Genomic DNA, 18200 nt, shown 5'->3' with positions numbered 1-18200 from the left:
AAGTGTTAAATAAATTTCTTCGTCTTTTATTTCCCTTTTCCACTTTTATATACATTACTGTCACTTTATTTTTCACTAGTTTCGTTTATCATTTACGATTCAAAGAAAACAAGTTTATGTCTTCCATAGAAAATAGCTAATTTGAACATGTATGGCTGACTATTACAAAATAAAAGTTCTTGCTTGCGTGACGTCAATAATTGAAATAAAAATAAAACTTTACTAAAATATTGTTTATGTAAGCGTAAATGCATTGACAACGACATGCGTACAAATAATTAAGCCATTAAGTGCTTCGAGGTTGAAATGTACTACGTCTGGCAGGTCATTTAAAGCGAGATAAACTTATAGGCACATTGAGGGATGGGAAAATAAAGACAGCTCCGAAAGACCAAATATTTTATATACTTAATTTTAATCACCTATTTCAATGTCGAAAGACCAGATATTTAATATATTTTATTTCAATCATCTACTTCAGATCAAATTCTAGATGCAAATAAGTAATTAATGAAGAAGAGAAATTCCAATGAGGTCAGCTTTGCTCCACTTGATGAGTCGATACTTTTCATGGGCTGGGGCAGTATACAGAACCTGCCGTGTTCGTAGCAATCCAGCTTAGATAATCTGAAAAAATGAATAACAGAATTACATATTGACTAATTCGTCGTGACATTCCCTAAGTTACCCTGTAGTACGAACCAGTGATTAGCAATAATGTTCTTGATTTCAGTGTTTTTGATAACTAATTCCCTTTACTGTCAAAACCACTCGTTACAACCGTGAATCTGTTACAGAAGAAAATTAACCTTACATTTTCATTATTAGTGTAGACTTGACATCATGATAAATGAAAGTTAAAGATTCATCTAAATACTTCAGGTACCGAGGTCGCGAAGCCTCTTCAATATTGACTATCTTGATTTAAAATCACCATTAAAAATTACACTTATCGTTTAACCTATCGTGAAAAGTTTGTCATTCGTTCAAAACATCCTCAGACAGGTGTTTTAATTACCGTGATGCCAGCCAGACGCTATCCAATCAAACAATTCATCACTTGATTTACTTACTGCCAACTCGAGTGTACACCCCAGGGTAATTTGGAAGGGCACACCCATTTCCCCAGGAGACGGCTCCTATCAGGACCATGTACGTCTGAGCCGCATTGCCATATGTCACTAATGGTCCTCCTGAGTCACCCTGAAAACAGGAAAAGTAAACAAGTTGGGCAAGTCTTAAAGTAGTCCTTTCAAGGACAAGCTGTGTTAAGTATGAAATCAAAGTAACTCCATCACGAGTTCTGCAAGCTTTAAAGAAAGTCCCTTTAACACAAGCTGTGCAAGTCCTACAGAAATTCCTTTTAACAAAAGTTGTGCAAGTTAATTTCACAGTGTAGGCTTAGCATCGTAAACTTGCATACTGGGAAGTAATTGGACTTGTGAGTTTGATCTTTTCCTCCAGCAGCCAGCCCAGCACAGATCATGTTAGTTGTGATGGCACTCCCATAATACTGTTGGCATTGCGAGTTGGTCATCTTTGGCACATCCACCTCATACAGGTTAACAGGCTGGCTACCACCTGCAATATTACAAAGTTATTAACAACATGGTAAAAAGATACTGAAGGAAAGTTGTCACAGGCAATTTACCTAAACTTACCCAATAACTGATAAAAAAGGCTGTTCGTACCTTCACTTGAATAGGAGATCTGTAGTTTGCCTGTGGGTGTCTACATTGCACTGCAGTGTGTCATAAACACACGTTGGTGCCTTATAGCACACACATCACAAAGACGTTCAACGCAAGTCAACAACTTATGGGAAGTCGTGACCAGTGCTTCTGTGATTACATGGCATTTGCCAAAAATTTTTTTATCCACTTGCAGTTGTTGACTTGTTTTCAATTAGTTTGTGATTAATATGAGACTAAGTTTCCAAAGAGATACACCTGCTCCTAGTGTTATAAGAACAGTTTAGTACTAGCCAGCCCCCATCTGATGTCTGATTTTTCTCTGTAGACTCATTTCTCATTTGTAAATCAAACAATCTAATATTGTCACAGATGAGAACACTTCCTTCCTCATCTCTGGTCGATTTCCTTACTAAGGTTCCTTTTTCCATGCCCTCTTTTCTCTTCCGTTTTGTAATGCTCTTTTCCGCTTACAGCTCCTGAATGACTGGGAATGGCATTGATGCGATTCATTCACATTACTGATGCATATTTTTTAATAATACAATTCAATATGTCATTCATTACAGATACATTTTTCCATGATACCTAATCGATCATCACTAAGCAAAACAAAGAATGAATTAATTTTAGTTGATTAAGATGCTTCAGCCTAACCTAACCTAACCTTATGCTGGGGAACTGAAGTACTTTCATGGTCATGTCAAGCATAACTGTCAAATCATCTTTCAGAAGCAGATGGTAAGGAACTGTTCAGGGGTAAGGTTTTTGTTTGTTTGTATGGTGTTTTTACGTTGCATGGAACCAGTGGTTATTCAGCAACGGGACCAACGGCTTTACGTGACTTCCGAACCACGTTGAGAGTGAACTTCTATCACCAGAGATATGCATCCCTGACCCCTCAATGGAATGCCCGAGAATTGAAATCGCAGCCACCGAGGTGGCAGGCCAAGACCAAACCGACCTCGCCACTGAGATGCTTCAGGGGTAGGGTGATCTCCTGAGCTAAGAGAATAAAATACAAGCTGAGGGCAATCTTGTTCCAAGACGAATTGTCTGCTTTTAGCATTATGCTTTACATCTTTTCTCGCCCAGTTTCCAAGGTTTTATCTCGGCTTCATAGTGTGGCTTCTCTGTCTAGGCTCTACAGATACTCCTTTGGTCTGTGTTTAACTGAGCTCCACATTTAGCCCTGTAACACTCTTCATACCACCTCTTACTACTTTTACTCTCAGGAAATGAGAAATCTTTTGTCACCACTTGTGTTTTCCTGACTCTTTTACTTTACCACCTTATAAGAAACAAGTCTCACTCTGCTTTCTTTTTCTCGCTTTTGTTCCTCCTTGGTTAGTAAAGGGCATCCCATACCTGTCCCTACCAGTAAAATGTACACTCATTTAATGTATTCTAACATGGTAATGATATATGATGTACTGTATATGATTAAGGACTTAGATTTGCCACAGTTTCAAAGTAAAATTTCAAAATGTTCGGACTGTTTAGTCTAGATCAGCAAAGAACCTGACTGTTCTTTGCAGGTCAGTGACATGTAGACTGTTATTTGAGACACAAACCTGAAGTAGTAGTTCCCCAGCCTGTAACAGTAGCAGTTACACTATCGTATAAATTGCCAGGGGCTGGAAGGCACACAGGAGCGATTGTGTTGTCAGCTGGGAAAGTAATTGGACTTGTGAGTTTGATCAGTGCGATGTCGTTGTCCTGAGTATTTCTATTGTAACCTGAATGCACCATGATCTGCAAGGAGTTAGAAGGGCTGGTATGAGAAAGTATCAACTTAAAATTTCTTTCCAAGAGAATTTCTGATTGTCAGTTGTTTCACGCTAATAACCGGAGATGTGGTGATATCAGATGTTTCACACTAATAACAGGAGATGTGGCGACATACTTGCGATGCTGCTCTCCTCTGTGTTACGTTTGTTTCCGCTGTTGTGTTCCAGATATGCTCTCCAATGACGACAATGACACTTGATGGCTGTGATCTGAAATGTGGATAGGACTATTTCAACGAAATACAGAAGTCATTTTGGCCTGAGGTTCAGCTTTCTTTAATGAGGAGATTACTATAAAAGTACATTACTTGAGTTGGGATGTAAACCAAGGATTGGTTGAAATCTAAAATGCTATTCTAAGCTACTTAGACACTGGAATAGGTTAAAGGTACGTCTTCACTCCAGTGCAACATCATAATCATTTATTTACGTCCTAATCATACGGTTATCCAGCATTTGCCAAAGGTTCGTTCTGCACTGACGGTCGTTGACTTGTTATAAACCTGTCTGTGATTTATATGTAATGAGTTATGAAAAGAAACCATTGCCAAAACATGTTGAAGACTTGTTTTCAACCTGTCATGATATATATGCAGTGAGTTACCAACATGTCTATATTGAAATGTTTTACTGCAGAATGGATGAAGACTGCTGCGTGATTCAGATGGAAAAAGCATTTCCAAAGAAAGGGAGACTTAATTCTTACCCAGAGACACAATGAGCTGCTGTCAGGTTCCACTGGTCTGAGATGATAGATCCACCGCAGAATGGCCTGGTTCCCGTAGTTGATGTCAGTGCAACTTGCCAAGGATATTCATGCATTGTTGTGGGCTGTCCTCCAACTATCCTAGTCACAGGATTTCGTCTGCCACATCCTACATCAATTACACTGAGTCAGTAACTGAAGCATTCTACTGGTTTGGTTATTTATATGGGTAGTTAGTCATTATGAACTGTAACGTCGTTACAGTTCATAATGTAAATTACATAGTTCTGATTCAGACTAGATAGAAAGTACCTATCTAGTCTGAATCAGAACTATGTAATTTACATGTTTTATTCTTTGGCCTCAGCTAATGTGGAGTAGTCAATTTGATATTCATGCATAGCAATATCGTCAGTGAAGATAATTTCAGCATTGGTAAATATCACAGGGATGAAATCAAAGCAATAGTCAGTCCAAGAATGAAAATCTGCCCTGTAGAAGCTACAGTGGCCCCACTCTTCAGCTGGATGCGGGCTGCTCCAGGAGGAAGAGCCTTGGGTGTGTGTGCAATAAAATACCCATGATCAAGGCATTGGTGGCATCATCTTCCCATGCAGTTCAGGGCAGTTGTTTGAAGAATGAGACAGACAGAACGTACACTTTAGGCCGAAGGCCAAGAACTGGAACCTACGAGGTCATTCAGCGATTAAAGGAAAATTGAAAGTAATAGGGCCGTGTCCAATTGATTTTCGTTGATAAAATCCTACCAAAACATCGGATATGGGTCACATTTTGGAAATAGGAATTTGAAGTCACAGCCTAATTGGCAAAAATATGCAGTAATGTCTAATGTGAATAATAAAGGCACTTACCAGAGTAAATATAAGAAATTGAAAGGGTAACTTAGCTAAATTTAGACGCACCCAGAGAGAGGCTAGTTGTGACATCAGACGTAATCCCAGTAAACTTTCCATTCACAATAGTAAACTCGCCGATAACAGGAGGAGGACAGCAGAGCATTCATACGTCAAAACCAATCTGTTCTACGTGACTGCTGTCTGGTGCTTCACTTATGGCAGGCCTGGCAAATTGTCCTCGTAGCTGCAAGACTGCTTTCGTGCTGCGTGTTTTTGCAGTATGGAATAAAGAAAAGAACCGCATGCGTCATATGATTAATATTAACAGGTAAGTGGATAACAGATCATGCACAAACACCAAATGATTCAGACAGGAAGCCTTAATTAAATTTTATAGGGGTCATACTTGAATGACGAGTTTGGAAAAAAAAATGAGATATAAAAATATTTTGTTTATATTAATGTATTTCTAAATTTTCACAATAAGAATAAGAGATGACAGATTTTTTCTTGACTGCAAACTAACTCACTGACTAGCTTCATCAACCATATTTAACAATTTACCTATTCTACTGATCTCTTATATATATATATATATATATATATATATATATATATATATATATATATATATACACTGTACTTACACACACACACACATTTATGTATAAAGCTTCATTTATAAATTATGTGTATGTGCATGTATGTACTATATATGTCTAAGTTCATATATGTAAAGCATTTATATACCTCTAAATATTCTACTCATACTCTTCCTTGATGTCGAAGTATGAATAATAACAATAATGATGATTATATTAATATCAACAATAATGATAATAACTGTGACGAATATTAATGTGATTATTATGACTTATAATATTATCAATTTCTTTGCATGAACGTGTGCGTAGAGAAAACAAAGTATAACATATAATGCATTTTTATTCACTGGCTAAATACTGGTCTTTTTCCACACAGGCCCTACGACCGTGTGGCAAATTTCATGGGTATCACGTCGCTTTCTGTGAGGAAGATTGTTCACCGTAATAGATCAGTGATCTCACATGAGTCTGCCGGCGAAGCATTTCCTATACCACAAGTCTTTGATAATTTTACAGTGGGTGCCATTCGTCGGTTTGCTCACGAGATATTTTCTGCAAAGCAAGTATTTACTGTTAGAACCCTGATGACAGATTTGAAGACAGCCACCATAATCCCTGAAACAACCTCCGAGATAGCGGTGTGGCGGCTCCTGCAAGATATGGGATTCAGATATAAAACGTCTCAACGAAAGATGTATCTTGCAAAAGAGTCCATTGATGTGGTTTTGCCGACGCATCGGGCTCTCCGGGCTCTGAAGCGCCATCGAGAAGATGGAAGATGGAAGGGAGATAGTATATGTCGATGAGACGTGGTTCACCACCAGAATGAGCCACAACAGAGAGTGGGTGGACACCGCACAACCTGCTACCAGTGCCACGCATAGCCGACAGGTATACCCCACCTGGCGAGGGAGAGCGCTTCGTGGTGGTAGCAGCTGGCACAGCAAATGGATTTATTGAAGGTTCTTTCCTTTGTTATCCTGCAAAGAGTACAAGTGGCGATTACCACGGGGAAATGACAGGCGAGCTGTTCATACGCTGGTTAACAACGCAGCTTCTACCATTGCTGCCTGAACCATCAGTGTTGGTGCTCGATAACGCACCTTATCACAGCCAGCTATTAGACGAGTGTCGGTGTCCTACCACGGCCGCCAAGAAAGCAGACATTACCTGGCTTCAGAGTCGCCGAATCTTTGCCCCAGGCAGTGCCCACAAGACCTGAGCTGTTGCTCATATGTCAACAGAACAGGCCAAAACCACCGTACATCGTGGACAACATAATTTGAGAGTGGGGCCACGAGGTGGTGCGTCTGCCACCTGCCCACCCAGAGCTCAATGCCATTGAGCAAGTATGGGCGTGTATGAAACGTCATGTGCGTTCATCTTTACAGCGATTCACCCGGGCAGACTTGCAGGCAAGACTGGAGGAAGCCAAGGTTTTGGCCACTGAAAGTGTTTGTTGGGGGTCTGCAGTGGAAACGATCTCGAGCCTTTGAGGATGGGTATTGGTCAATGGACAACATTCAAGAGCCTGTTGGACTATCATTATAAACTTAGACAACGATGACGAGGATATAGAGACCTACACCTGGATGATGACGATGATGAAAATGAATAAAAATGATTTTGGTTGTGTTCTCTATTTTCTTTTTTTTTCCCCTTTATTGATTTCTGTATTTGTAACGAAACTTCTTTACTTATGGTCTGCTCAATGAGCAAGACTCAGATTCGAACAAGTTCTGTCTAATCTTAAACAAACAACAACATATGCTTTTACATAGCTTTATATCTTAATCTTTGTATAATTTTATTTCACATTCAGTTTTAATGCAGTTCAGCAGAATAATTGGATTAATGGATTATGAAATTTATGTTATAACCCAAGTGCTTTGACTATGATTTATGAGTATCATATTGCACTACAATGTAGTTATGCTTAAAGGAAATGATATATATTAATATATATATATATGATATTATATATATATATATATATATATATATATGTATATATATATATATATATATATATATATATATATATATAATATATATGTATAAAGAGAGAGAGAGAGAGAGAAAGAGAGACTGTAAGAGAGAGAGAGAGAGAGAGAGAAGAAGAAGTGTATAGTGTAGCTGTTTGCGTGTCTTCATTCATAAAGTGGCTATACGACTGGAGTGTCTAGTAACTACGTCATACTACAGTAGAGTATCAATGAGTGGGAGGTCCTTCAGTAGTGACGTCTATATAGCCTCTCTCTGGGTGCGTCTAAATTTAGCTAAGTTACCCTTTCAATTTCTTAGATTTACTCTGGTAAGTGCCTTTATTATTCACATTAGACATCATTGCATATTTTTGCCAATTAGGCTGTGGCTTCAAATACCTATTTCCAAAATGTGACCCATATCCCATGTTTTGGTAGGATTTTATCAGCGAAAATCAATTGGACACGGCCAAGAAATGCATAGTAGTCATATATGTTTGACAGTTCAATGTAGAAAAATCTCTACACTGCTCTCATGTAACTGAAGTACCAAGGTTCAGGCTGAGCTTTTGCAATGCATATAACATAGTCTGGTTGTGAATTCAAGAAATACGTATGCTAAACAAGGCGTGATCCCACCTCCAGCTTACTCGGAGAGCATGCTAAAATGTTAGGTCAAATAGAGCATTGTTTCACCAGCGAAAATTAAAATAAATATGCTACATTTTATTAAAACTAATTTTTTTGTACTGTTAAACATGCACATTATTTATTTTTAACTTTTTCATTCTAATAAATAAATCATATATCCTATCCTAAACCTCCTTGTATCTTTAACTCAACGTGAAACACCTTTTTCAGGCCGTTTTAGGCTTCCCTACCTCCCCAACAAGAACAAGAACAAAAACAAAGTAGTTTGCGTGCTTACTCCCTGAGTAAGTGAAGATTTTAACACATACAACATGATAAATAAAAGAATGCACTTAAGATGTTCTTGTTCGCTGTCATGGGCAATTCTCCCAAAGCAGCAGAGAGTAAAGGGGTCCACTCCAACCTCTCCTGAAGAACGTCTTTCAAAAGTTATAACTTTCATTACACCTCAGTTTTACCCAAAGAAAAGTGTTGTTTCCCAATTTCATCACTAAACATCGTCAAGGATTATAATGATATCTGAATTATGAACTTCAGTAAACTTAATGCTAAAATATATATAGTTAAATATGAAATTTTTAATACAACATATATTCTTTCATTCCTTACATGACATCACAGAGCTTTCATCATTTACCGTCTCGTCTTCTTCATACAATATCGTGGCGTAAATGTCATGGTGACAATGCTACCAAAAATTATAGGTAGGGCTATCAATATGAAAATAACAACCAACAGATTAACGATATTATCGTCATTATCATTATCATCATCTTCTCATATCCAATAGTGGAAATCTATATATGAAAAAATTGTAATGTATAACAAAAAAAAAAGATGAATTTCCTCCATAAGGTATCAACATACCTATATCTAAGTAACCTCAGATGCAAACCCTATCACATTGTACATAAGTAAAGAATGCAGTATATATAGTGAGAGAGAGGCGGAGGAGGAGTGGAAGTTCATCGTTCTTAGAAGAAGAAGAAGAAGAAGAAGAAGGAAATTCAGCCTTTTTCTTTCACATAAGGACTGATCTTTAGTGATGAAACTGGGAAACACTACTTTTCTTTGGATAAACCTGAGGTGTATGTAATGTTCTTCAGGAGAGGTCTGAGCGGAGATATTTACACTCTGATGCTTTGGGAGACACTGGCCAGTTTCCAGCCCGGTGACTGGCTGATCACTAGGCAACCTGGAGTGTCGTAAGGGACGGGGCTGGATACCAGATGCACAGGTGCTGTGCATTAATTTCAACATCACCTCCATGTGATTCCTACCCTAACTTATCCTGTGCTTTTACGTTTTAACTTTCAAACTTAAGGGATTGATCTAAAAATGTACCAAATATGAAATATGAAACTTAGCAAAAAATAACCATAAATTGAGGTCTGTTAACTTAAGGCATTGATTTTAAGTTGTTGGTTACCCTTTACATTATTATGTTCACAGGCAATTCATTTAGAGCACACTGGTAATTTCAACAAAAGAAATTTACTTACCTTCCGTTTGGGGTGGGGTTTGCGGTCACACACCAGAAGCTCTGCAGGGCAAAATAAAGAAGGATTCCGTCTGTGAAGAAATCAGCTGCAGAAAAAACTCAAGAAAGGGAGAAAAGATTTTCATATTAATTTATTTTTACCTTAATTTCATTTTCACCTTTTTTTTCAATCACTCAGTTTGATTCTTCATCGTGCTTATTTATTTAATGATTTTACTTATTCTAAACTGCTCAAATTCTAATTTATAATCTTTAGATATCATTTAGTTTGAAATGATATCAGTAGCAGTTATATCATGATTAAGAAGTGTGGCCAGAACGATTCGCAATTTTGTGAATCTTGCCTTACAAGGATTTTCATATCACAAAAACAAATGGAATTGAAAGTTTTTTTCAAAGTCGATAAAAACTCTGTTAATTAACTAGAACTAAAAATAATACTTTCCTAAATCAAATAAATTACATAAGTCTTTATCAAAAATCTCAAGTATTTGAGCAAGATTCTTTCAATTTGCTGAATATTGCAATTCACCCTTGTAATGATATCTTAAGTTTAATTAATTGAAAACCAAGCAACTCCATTCATTTATGAAGAATGAGTTTGTTTACACAAAGGATGAGGTTGCAAGCCTATAAGTACCTTTTAGAACGTTTGTCCAAAGACAGTATTGAACTTCTATCTTTTTCCTGTAGTAAAGATGGTCTTTATTGTCGTTTTTGCTGCCTTTCCTGTTCGCGTTTTCAAACATCCCATTCTCAAGCGCACGAATTGAGCAATTGGAAGTGATATGGAATATAATACTTATGCCTAGGGCCAAGTCCTGGGGCCTGTGAGGTCATTCAGGGCCAAAAGGGAAATTAAGAATAAAAAAAAGTTCAATCTAAAGGTTTAACAGGAAGAAAAACATTAGCAGTTGCACTCTGATATACAGAGTTCCCCCATATATATTCGTGGGGGATGCATAGCGGAACCCCCGCGAATAGTTGAAACCCCTATAACAACGCTTAAAACTGCTTATTTTGTTAGTTGAAACTCAAGAAAACACCACTAAACGTTTATGCCTGATTTTTTTAAATAGTTTTATCACAAAAATTTCTTTTTATGATGGAACTGATAAAAAGACAGGAGTTTGTGGGCATTTCTCATAGAAAAATATCGCGAATACGTGAATTTCATGCGAATAATAGGTAAATATGGTCCATAGAGAAATATGCGGATACATGAGTCCGCAAATACCAAGAATGCGAATATAATTATTCTGTGAGTAAGAATTATATGAACAAAAAATGGTAGCACAGTTCTCTAATTTTGTAAGCACTTGTCTCCATTGTGTTTATTTGTAAGAGAGAGAGAGAGAGAGAGAGAGAGAGAGAGAGAGAGAGAGAGAGAGAGAGAGTATAGTTAACAATTTGTGAACTTCATAACTTCATTCTCAGTCTCTTTCTCACTTCATATGTAGTACAAGATGGAAGAAGATTTAATAAAAAGATACAATGTCCCTGATTTGTGTATGTGAGGAACATAGTAGAGTGTTTAACTGAAATTTGCCCAAGACATACAGGCACCTCTACTCACACAACAGTAATAGATAACATGTCATTATTGTATCCAAATGCAAGGGAGAGAGAGAGAGAGAGAGGAGAGAGAGAGAGAGAGAGAGAGAGAGAGAGAGAGAGAGAGAGAGAGATTTATGTAGCGTGTGTCAGGGAATTGATTGAGTGTATTTGAGTTTGGGGGTCCACCGTAATCAAAAGGAGAGTGTTGGGAAAGTAAGATGGAAGAAAGAGAATATGAACGGAGGTACAGTTTAAAGAAATGGAAGGGGTTTCAGCGATGGGCCGAAGGGACGCTGTGAAGAACCATAAGTAATTCCTACAGTGCACCGCACGAGCTGCTCTAACAGTAATACTCCTACGGAACCAACTTTGAAATAAAAACACAAAATAAGAGCATAAAAAAATAACCATAAAAATGCTTAAGAAGAACACAAAAAATGCTTCCTAAAGCTTACCAAAATCACTTGGCCTAAAGTCAGCTGGAGAGATTCCATCTTGCCTCGATCGACACCCAGAAAATACCAAGTCAAAATCGAGCCAATAGTGTCACGTCCTGAGAGATCTAGGATAGAAAGCTCTACTGCAGTCTACGAGATCAGGACAGATACTGGCTGAATTTATCGAAGCCCTGTCTGGACACCTCTATCTTTCCTTTGTTGATCAGTGGTTTCTTAAACACTTGTGACAGGTGTGGATCATGTGTATGAATTTGAATTTCATTAAAAAGAAACTGAGTACTCTTTCAAAATTCCTGGTAATGTTGAAGGTCATGTATTTTATTCAACGCACTACACACACTTATGTATATCATATAATTATAATTATAAAAAGTAAATAGTCTTCTCTATTTTCTAAAAAATATTTTTTCTCTGCTATTACAACTTTCGAGTATTGCACCGAATATGATTCATCAGAAGGAGTCAGTTTTAGGGATATTACTTAAAAATTTATTTATCACAGTAAATAAACAATTTATTTACTGTGATAAATAAATTTGTAAGCAATATCCCTAGAAATTGACTCCTACTGATGAATCATATCGGTGCAATACTCGAAAGTTGTAATAGCACAGAGAAAACAATTTTTAGAAAAATAGAGAAGACTATTTACAAGTCAAATGCAGCTGGTGCAGCAATATCTTTTAATAAGACTTGTTTGAAAGAGGGTCTTCTTCCAATATATATATATATATATATATATATATATATATATATATATATATATATATATATATATATATATATATATATATATATGTGTGTGTGTGTGTGTGCATATACATATACTATACTATATTATATATATATATATATATATATATATATATATATATGTATATATATACATATATATACGCATACATGTATAACTGAATCACGAAAGTTTGGAACGTGGGATAAAATCCATAAATAAAGGTATAAGCCACGAAGTAAAAATAAACAACGGTGTCTGCAAGATCTTTCGACTCGACGTCCTTTACTCAGCAGACAAACTGAATTACATGAGGAATTTACAGTACAGAAAGGTCGTATAACTGACAGATAGGGATTATAAGGAGATAGTACCTAGAATACGGCACACCTGGAGAATAAGTAACCTTTCCTAACAAGCATAAACATGGGTACAATTTAAAAACAAAATGATTAAGTCCCACTGCTCAGACAGGGACAAGACAATTAAAAGATTATACAGGGCGACACCTGACCAATTCAGATCTTTGGTAAACAAAAACTTATTCACAAAACATATTAAACATACATATACAATGAAGATATCTCTAAGGCAACTAATTTGTATTTAAGTCTGTAATTATATCTTTGAGGTCATTCTTAAACATGTTACAAATACAAGGGTCTAAATGAAACAGGCCACGACTAATATTAAAATTACAATGGGAAGTAAGTTAAGTTGATTATGGTCATTTAGACCCTTGTATTTGTAACATGTTTAAGAAGGTGCAGGAACAAACATGACAAGTATTATAATTTATTCCGATGTATTTTGCATTCAGCTGAATGCATTCTCAGGGTCTGCACAATAAATAATGACCAATATAAATTATATGAATTTGCCCTTGGATCCAGAGACAGGAGACCAAACCTCGGTTTGAACTCCTGGGGTTCCAGAGACACCATATTTTGGGAATAGCGTCCAGTTCCTGCTCCGGAAGGAGCAGGTGAGTCAAAGAGACAGCCAGCTGCTCCCTCCCCTGGGAAAGGATGCAGACCCTTAGAAGTCTCGAGATGAGACTTCTTAGAGGGCGGAGAAACTACCTTCCTCTTCTATCACTTTTCCCGTTTAACTGTTCTCCTTCGAGGCTGAAACTACGAGAAGAAGGATAAAGAAGGATTCTGTGTCTGCTGTCCTACACGTGTTTGGACCCTAAGGTCATAGACACGAGGATGGTACTTGACCACTCACCTAGAGGGTGTTGCATACAATACCAAGCTTTGCATAACTCCAAGCCAGACTGAAGGGGGAACTTATCTGTACTGGTAAAGACTCGTCTCGCTATCCAAGCAGTTGTGATAGTGAGTGCTAGAATTCGTAAGAATTCCCACGCTTGGCGAGAAAATCCGGATTCTTGCAAGACATTAATTGGGCGAGCCTTGTCTCGCCCTGGTTCTTGGCAAAATGATGAAGCCGAGTACTCGATGAGCACCAAGGGATCCAGGTGCCCGGTGAGACTCCAGATTATTGTAATAATTATCGGGAATATCCATTGCCCAAGTGTTTGGAAATCGCAGAAAACCAAATCACTCTGAGAACGCCAGAAATGCCAAGGAATTTAATAACTCAGTGGGACCCCAATTTTTTATAATAACATAATTTTTGGGGATGTTTTGTCTTGCCCAAGTGTTTGGAAATTACAAGAAAACCATAACACTCTGAGAATGCCAGAAATTCTAAGGCATTCGAGCATTCAGCAAGATTCCCGGGTATTGTAATAATAATTATCAGGAATTCTCATCTCGCCCGAGTGTTTGCAGATCATAGAAGACAAAAACACTAGGAGAGTGCCAGAACTTCCAAAGAATTTATGCGCTCAGCAAGACCTCCGAATTTCGTCATCAGGTAGGGGTTCCTCCTCGACTCCTGTAGAAATCAAGGAGGAACAGGCATAAAGACCAGTCCAATATGAGGGCATTTAAGACTGGAATGTGAGTACAATTCAACAGAATCTAAATTTACACGAGATGGTGAGAGGTCTCTCTGTCATTGATATTAAATCCTTCCTCAACATCATGGGTGTACATCCGGTGGGACATTAAGATCCTTCCAGGAATGTAGTCCACGACGCTGAATCCTGCAGAGAGTACTCTGCAGGATCCCTCCTATTCACCTTGCCCCTCCTGGTGTAGCAGCCATAGGAAGTAGAGGGAATAGGGTAGTGGAATGGACGCTCTCGCTCACCTTGCTAGCAGAACTAGCAGGAGAAGCGAGTTGCAGGCAGCCATCAACCTGACGTGATAGCCGTGACATGAGTCTAGGAGAACGTTCTCGCCATGGAGGGAAACGCTTTCCCCAAAGATGGTTATGAAGTTCTCGCACAGCAGGAGAAATGTTCCCCACCACTGAGGCGAGCGATCATGCGAACATGACCTGAGTGGAGTTGAGCGTGCACCTTACTGGTGAGGAAAGGTACTGTCCTCCTATACGTTCCAGTCCTCGTCGAGGCCAAAACCTTTCAAGAGCGACTCATTTCTTTCTTCCACTATGTGCCTGAGCTGTGACAGTGAGCAGACTCCCCTATTACATGTATCCGGTTTCCTACGGCGCCGTCGGTCGCGACGCTAGCATATGTTCAAACCGGAGCCTGTGATAGCAAATCGGCCGTATGAACGCTCACCCACGGCCGGCCGGATGAACTTTCGCCAGTACCAAGGTCCTTTAAATATACTCGGAGAGGTCGGCTCATCAGTGAGCTACGCGCATGTGGGCGGAGCTTTCGTGACGTTAAGTTTCGGAGACGGTGGCCGAGGTTTGACCTGACTAGAGGTAGTCTTACTTGGTCTCTGTCACGTTTATTAACTTCCAGCAGCCATGCCTTCCATTTTTGCTGTATTTGGATGTCATAGTAATAGCAAAAAGACCATTAATTAGGGTATTCGATATTTTAGTTTCCCCAAAAGAGAAAAAAACGAAGAAGAAATGAATGCATGCTTGCAAACGCGCAGACGATGTTTACTGGAAGCGTGCTCTTCTCCAGAAGTCTCTGTTCAAGAAAATTAAAAATTTTTTTTGAACAGCCTGAAGAGAGTTCTGAACAAAATACAATTAAACAAGTAGAGGAAGTGGAAGAGCTAAAGAAAAAAGTAGAGCATCTGGAAAAGACCAATCAAGAGCTGAAACTGGTTAATTTGGAAATGGAAGTGACAGAACCTAAGTTCACATTAACATAAATAAACAAGTTATTTCAACCTGTGCTAAGTACAACACAGATAATGCTCTCATAACTAATAAGCTTGTCAGTCAATGGCACGATGAAGACATCGTCAGCTTTCACTCTCAGAAGCATGAGCACCAAAAGCTATTCATATTTGCGAACTAAAAGAGGATTTCCTCTGCCATCAAAAAGTACACTCAACAAACGAGCGCAAAATCTGAAATGTGAGCCGGTTATTTTGCATTTGGTTCTGTCACTGATGAAGGCAAAATAAAAAACAATGACGTAAATACAAAAACTTGCCGTTATTTCTGTTGATGAAATGAATATTGGTAGTAAGTGGAGTTATGACAAAGGGATGGACGTTTTGTATGAACCTCATGATAAAGTTCAAGTGGTTAAGAGGTTTGATGGGAAGCTGGAAGCAACTCATATACTACCAATATGATGACTGATATTATTATAAATGTTGAAAAAGCTCGCTTTGAGGCAATTGTCCATGATCTTGGACCTAATAATTTGCGGGTTTGGAAAGAATTCGGGATTGATCCCCTTTACCCTGAAAGTCATTTTTAAAAAAACCATGTGCTGACAGGAATGTCTTCTTATTTGCTGATGCTCCCATTTGGTGTTAGTTGGCAATCATTTTCTGGACCACGGTTTTCTTATGGAAAATGGAAACAGTGTATCTGATGCCTGTGTCCGTGAAATGCTAATGAAAACCGTATCAGAGTATGCCTTAGCATATAAAATTAATGAAACGCATATCAATGTAAGTGGCTTACAAAGACAGCGTGTAGAGTATGCTGTACAGCTACTTACAAAGTCATGTGCTAAGGCATTGTATTTTTTAGGAGAAAGGGCCTTACTAGAGAGCAACAATTGGAAGGAAACTGCCGATTTTATAGCTACAGTGAATGAATGGTTCGATGTCATGAATTCCTCTATGATGTTCGGTGACATAAAAGCCCGCAATGCATTTGGGATAAATTTGGATAGCCAGAAAAGTGCTTTACAAAAAATGGTCGATGCTATGCTGGGAATGAGGGTAAAAAACCCAAAATTGAATTGCCTTTACAAATTCTAAAAAGGTGTGATATTATCTTGTCACTCAATGATTGGGCTACATAACATGCTAAAACAGTCATGACATTTCTTTTATTATGACACGGAAATTAATTCAAGATTGTCTTGAAAGTTTTTTGGATGCATTAGGCAGATGAGGGGTTCTCATGATCATCCCAATGCAGTTAATTTTAAATATAGATTGAAAAACTTTTTGCTAGGTAGGGATATTGAAGCTTGACCCGTTATCCCATGAAATGGTTATCATCTGGAAGTGATGGAAACGGACATGAAAATCTTTCCATGACAGGGAACTGGCCTTAGAAATATGTATGATAAACATCATTTTTAGAGACCTGGAATTTGATGTGGATCTTAAGAATGATGAAATGTTCTCTGAGGAAACAGAATTTGCTAAATGTCAGAAATCAGGAGACACCACGGGATCTGTTATCGAGGAAGAGTCCTTAAGATATATCGGTGGATATGTAGTGAAAAAGTTTTCCTTTAAATATCCAAATATAGGGTACATTGTTAACAGCAAGACGTCAGAGACATGGGTCCATTATATAAGTGAAGGAAAACTCTATGCACCATCAGACGACTTTTTTTCTAAACTGAAAATTTGTAGAGAAATTTTTACAGCAATTCATGGCTATGGTCTTAGACCAGGAACGGAATGCATAAAAACAATGGCTGCTGAAATGAAATCTGCTGTCGCTGGTGTTGCTGACGAGGTTGTGGAATTTTTTGCCAAAATATCAGTGTGTTTTAGAATGCGGCACCTTAACAACATTATCGACATGAGTAAAAAGAAACAGAGGACTTGCAGGACTACAGTAAGAAAAACCATGAAAACAACAACTTATTTTTTCCCCTCAGGGTCCACACCTGGCTCGGTGAGAAACAAACTCATGCATATCTCAATTCCTTCACCATTAAACTGTCATCTTTGTTCTGTTAATCTGTTAGAATTAAAATGAGAGTTCATTGTACCAAAACAACTTTCTCTATGTTAATCCTTAACTCGTTGTATAGGATTTAGTACCAAGGACAACTTTCTCTACATTAATCCATACCTCCTTGGTTAGGGATAAGTGACGGTCAATACATTACAGTATTTGTGTTCCCTTGAAAGGTACCTCTATCCCCTATGACTTTTTGTTTAGAAGCATCAGATTATTATGAAACTTTGAAGTATGGTCTGCCATAAGGAACATCTGTACTTTAAGTAAAACCAAATAAAAATATTTATACATTAAGAAGTATTTTTTTGGAAAGGTATCCTTGCATCGTGTTACTACGTATACCTGTCAGAGTCAGTGCTGTCAGGGGAGACTGTTCGTAGCGTGACGTCATGCGCAGAGGGAACGTATTTTCGCTCGCTGATGAGCCGACCTCTCCC

The 18200-nt window shown here is 38.1% G+C and overlaps 1 protein-coding gene across 1 annotated transcript in view; it reads right to left on the bottom strand.

Moving 5' to 3' along the window:
* Positions 1-1065: 1065 nt before the first annotated feature.
* Positions 1066-18200, bottom strand: part of LOC135205775 (trypsin alpha-3-like) — a 281700-nt gene continuing 264565 nt past the window's right edge. Inside the window, exons 2-6 of the mRNA XM_064236913.1 lie at positions 4188-4356; positions 3598-3691; positions 3266-3446; positions 1424-1581; positions 1066-1203 (exon numbers count right to left, since the gene is read on the bottom strand). Coding sequence (XP_064092983.1) covers positions 1066-1203; positions 1424-1581; positions 3266-3446; positions 3598-3691; positions 4188-4303 — 687 coding nt within the window. The 5' untranslated portion in view covers positions 4304-4356. The remainder of the gene's footprint in view (positions 1204-1423; positions 1582-3265; positions 3447-3597; positions 3692-4187; positions 4357-18200) is intronic.

Source organism: Macrobrachium nipponense, chromosome 24 (genome assembly GCF_015104395.2).
Source record: "Macrobrachium nipponense isolate FS-2020 chromosome 24, ASM1510439v2, whole genome shotgun sequence".
Classification (NCBI taxonomy): Eukaryota; Metazoa; Arthropoda; class Malacostraca; order Decapoda; family Palaemonidae; genus Macrobrachium; species Macrobrachium nipponense.
Note: the sequence above shows the minus strand (reverse complement) of the source record. Positions and strands in the feature narration are given on the sequence as shown.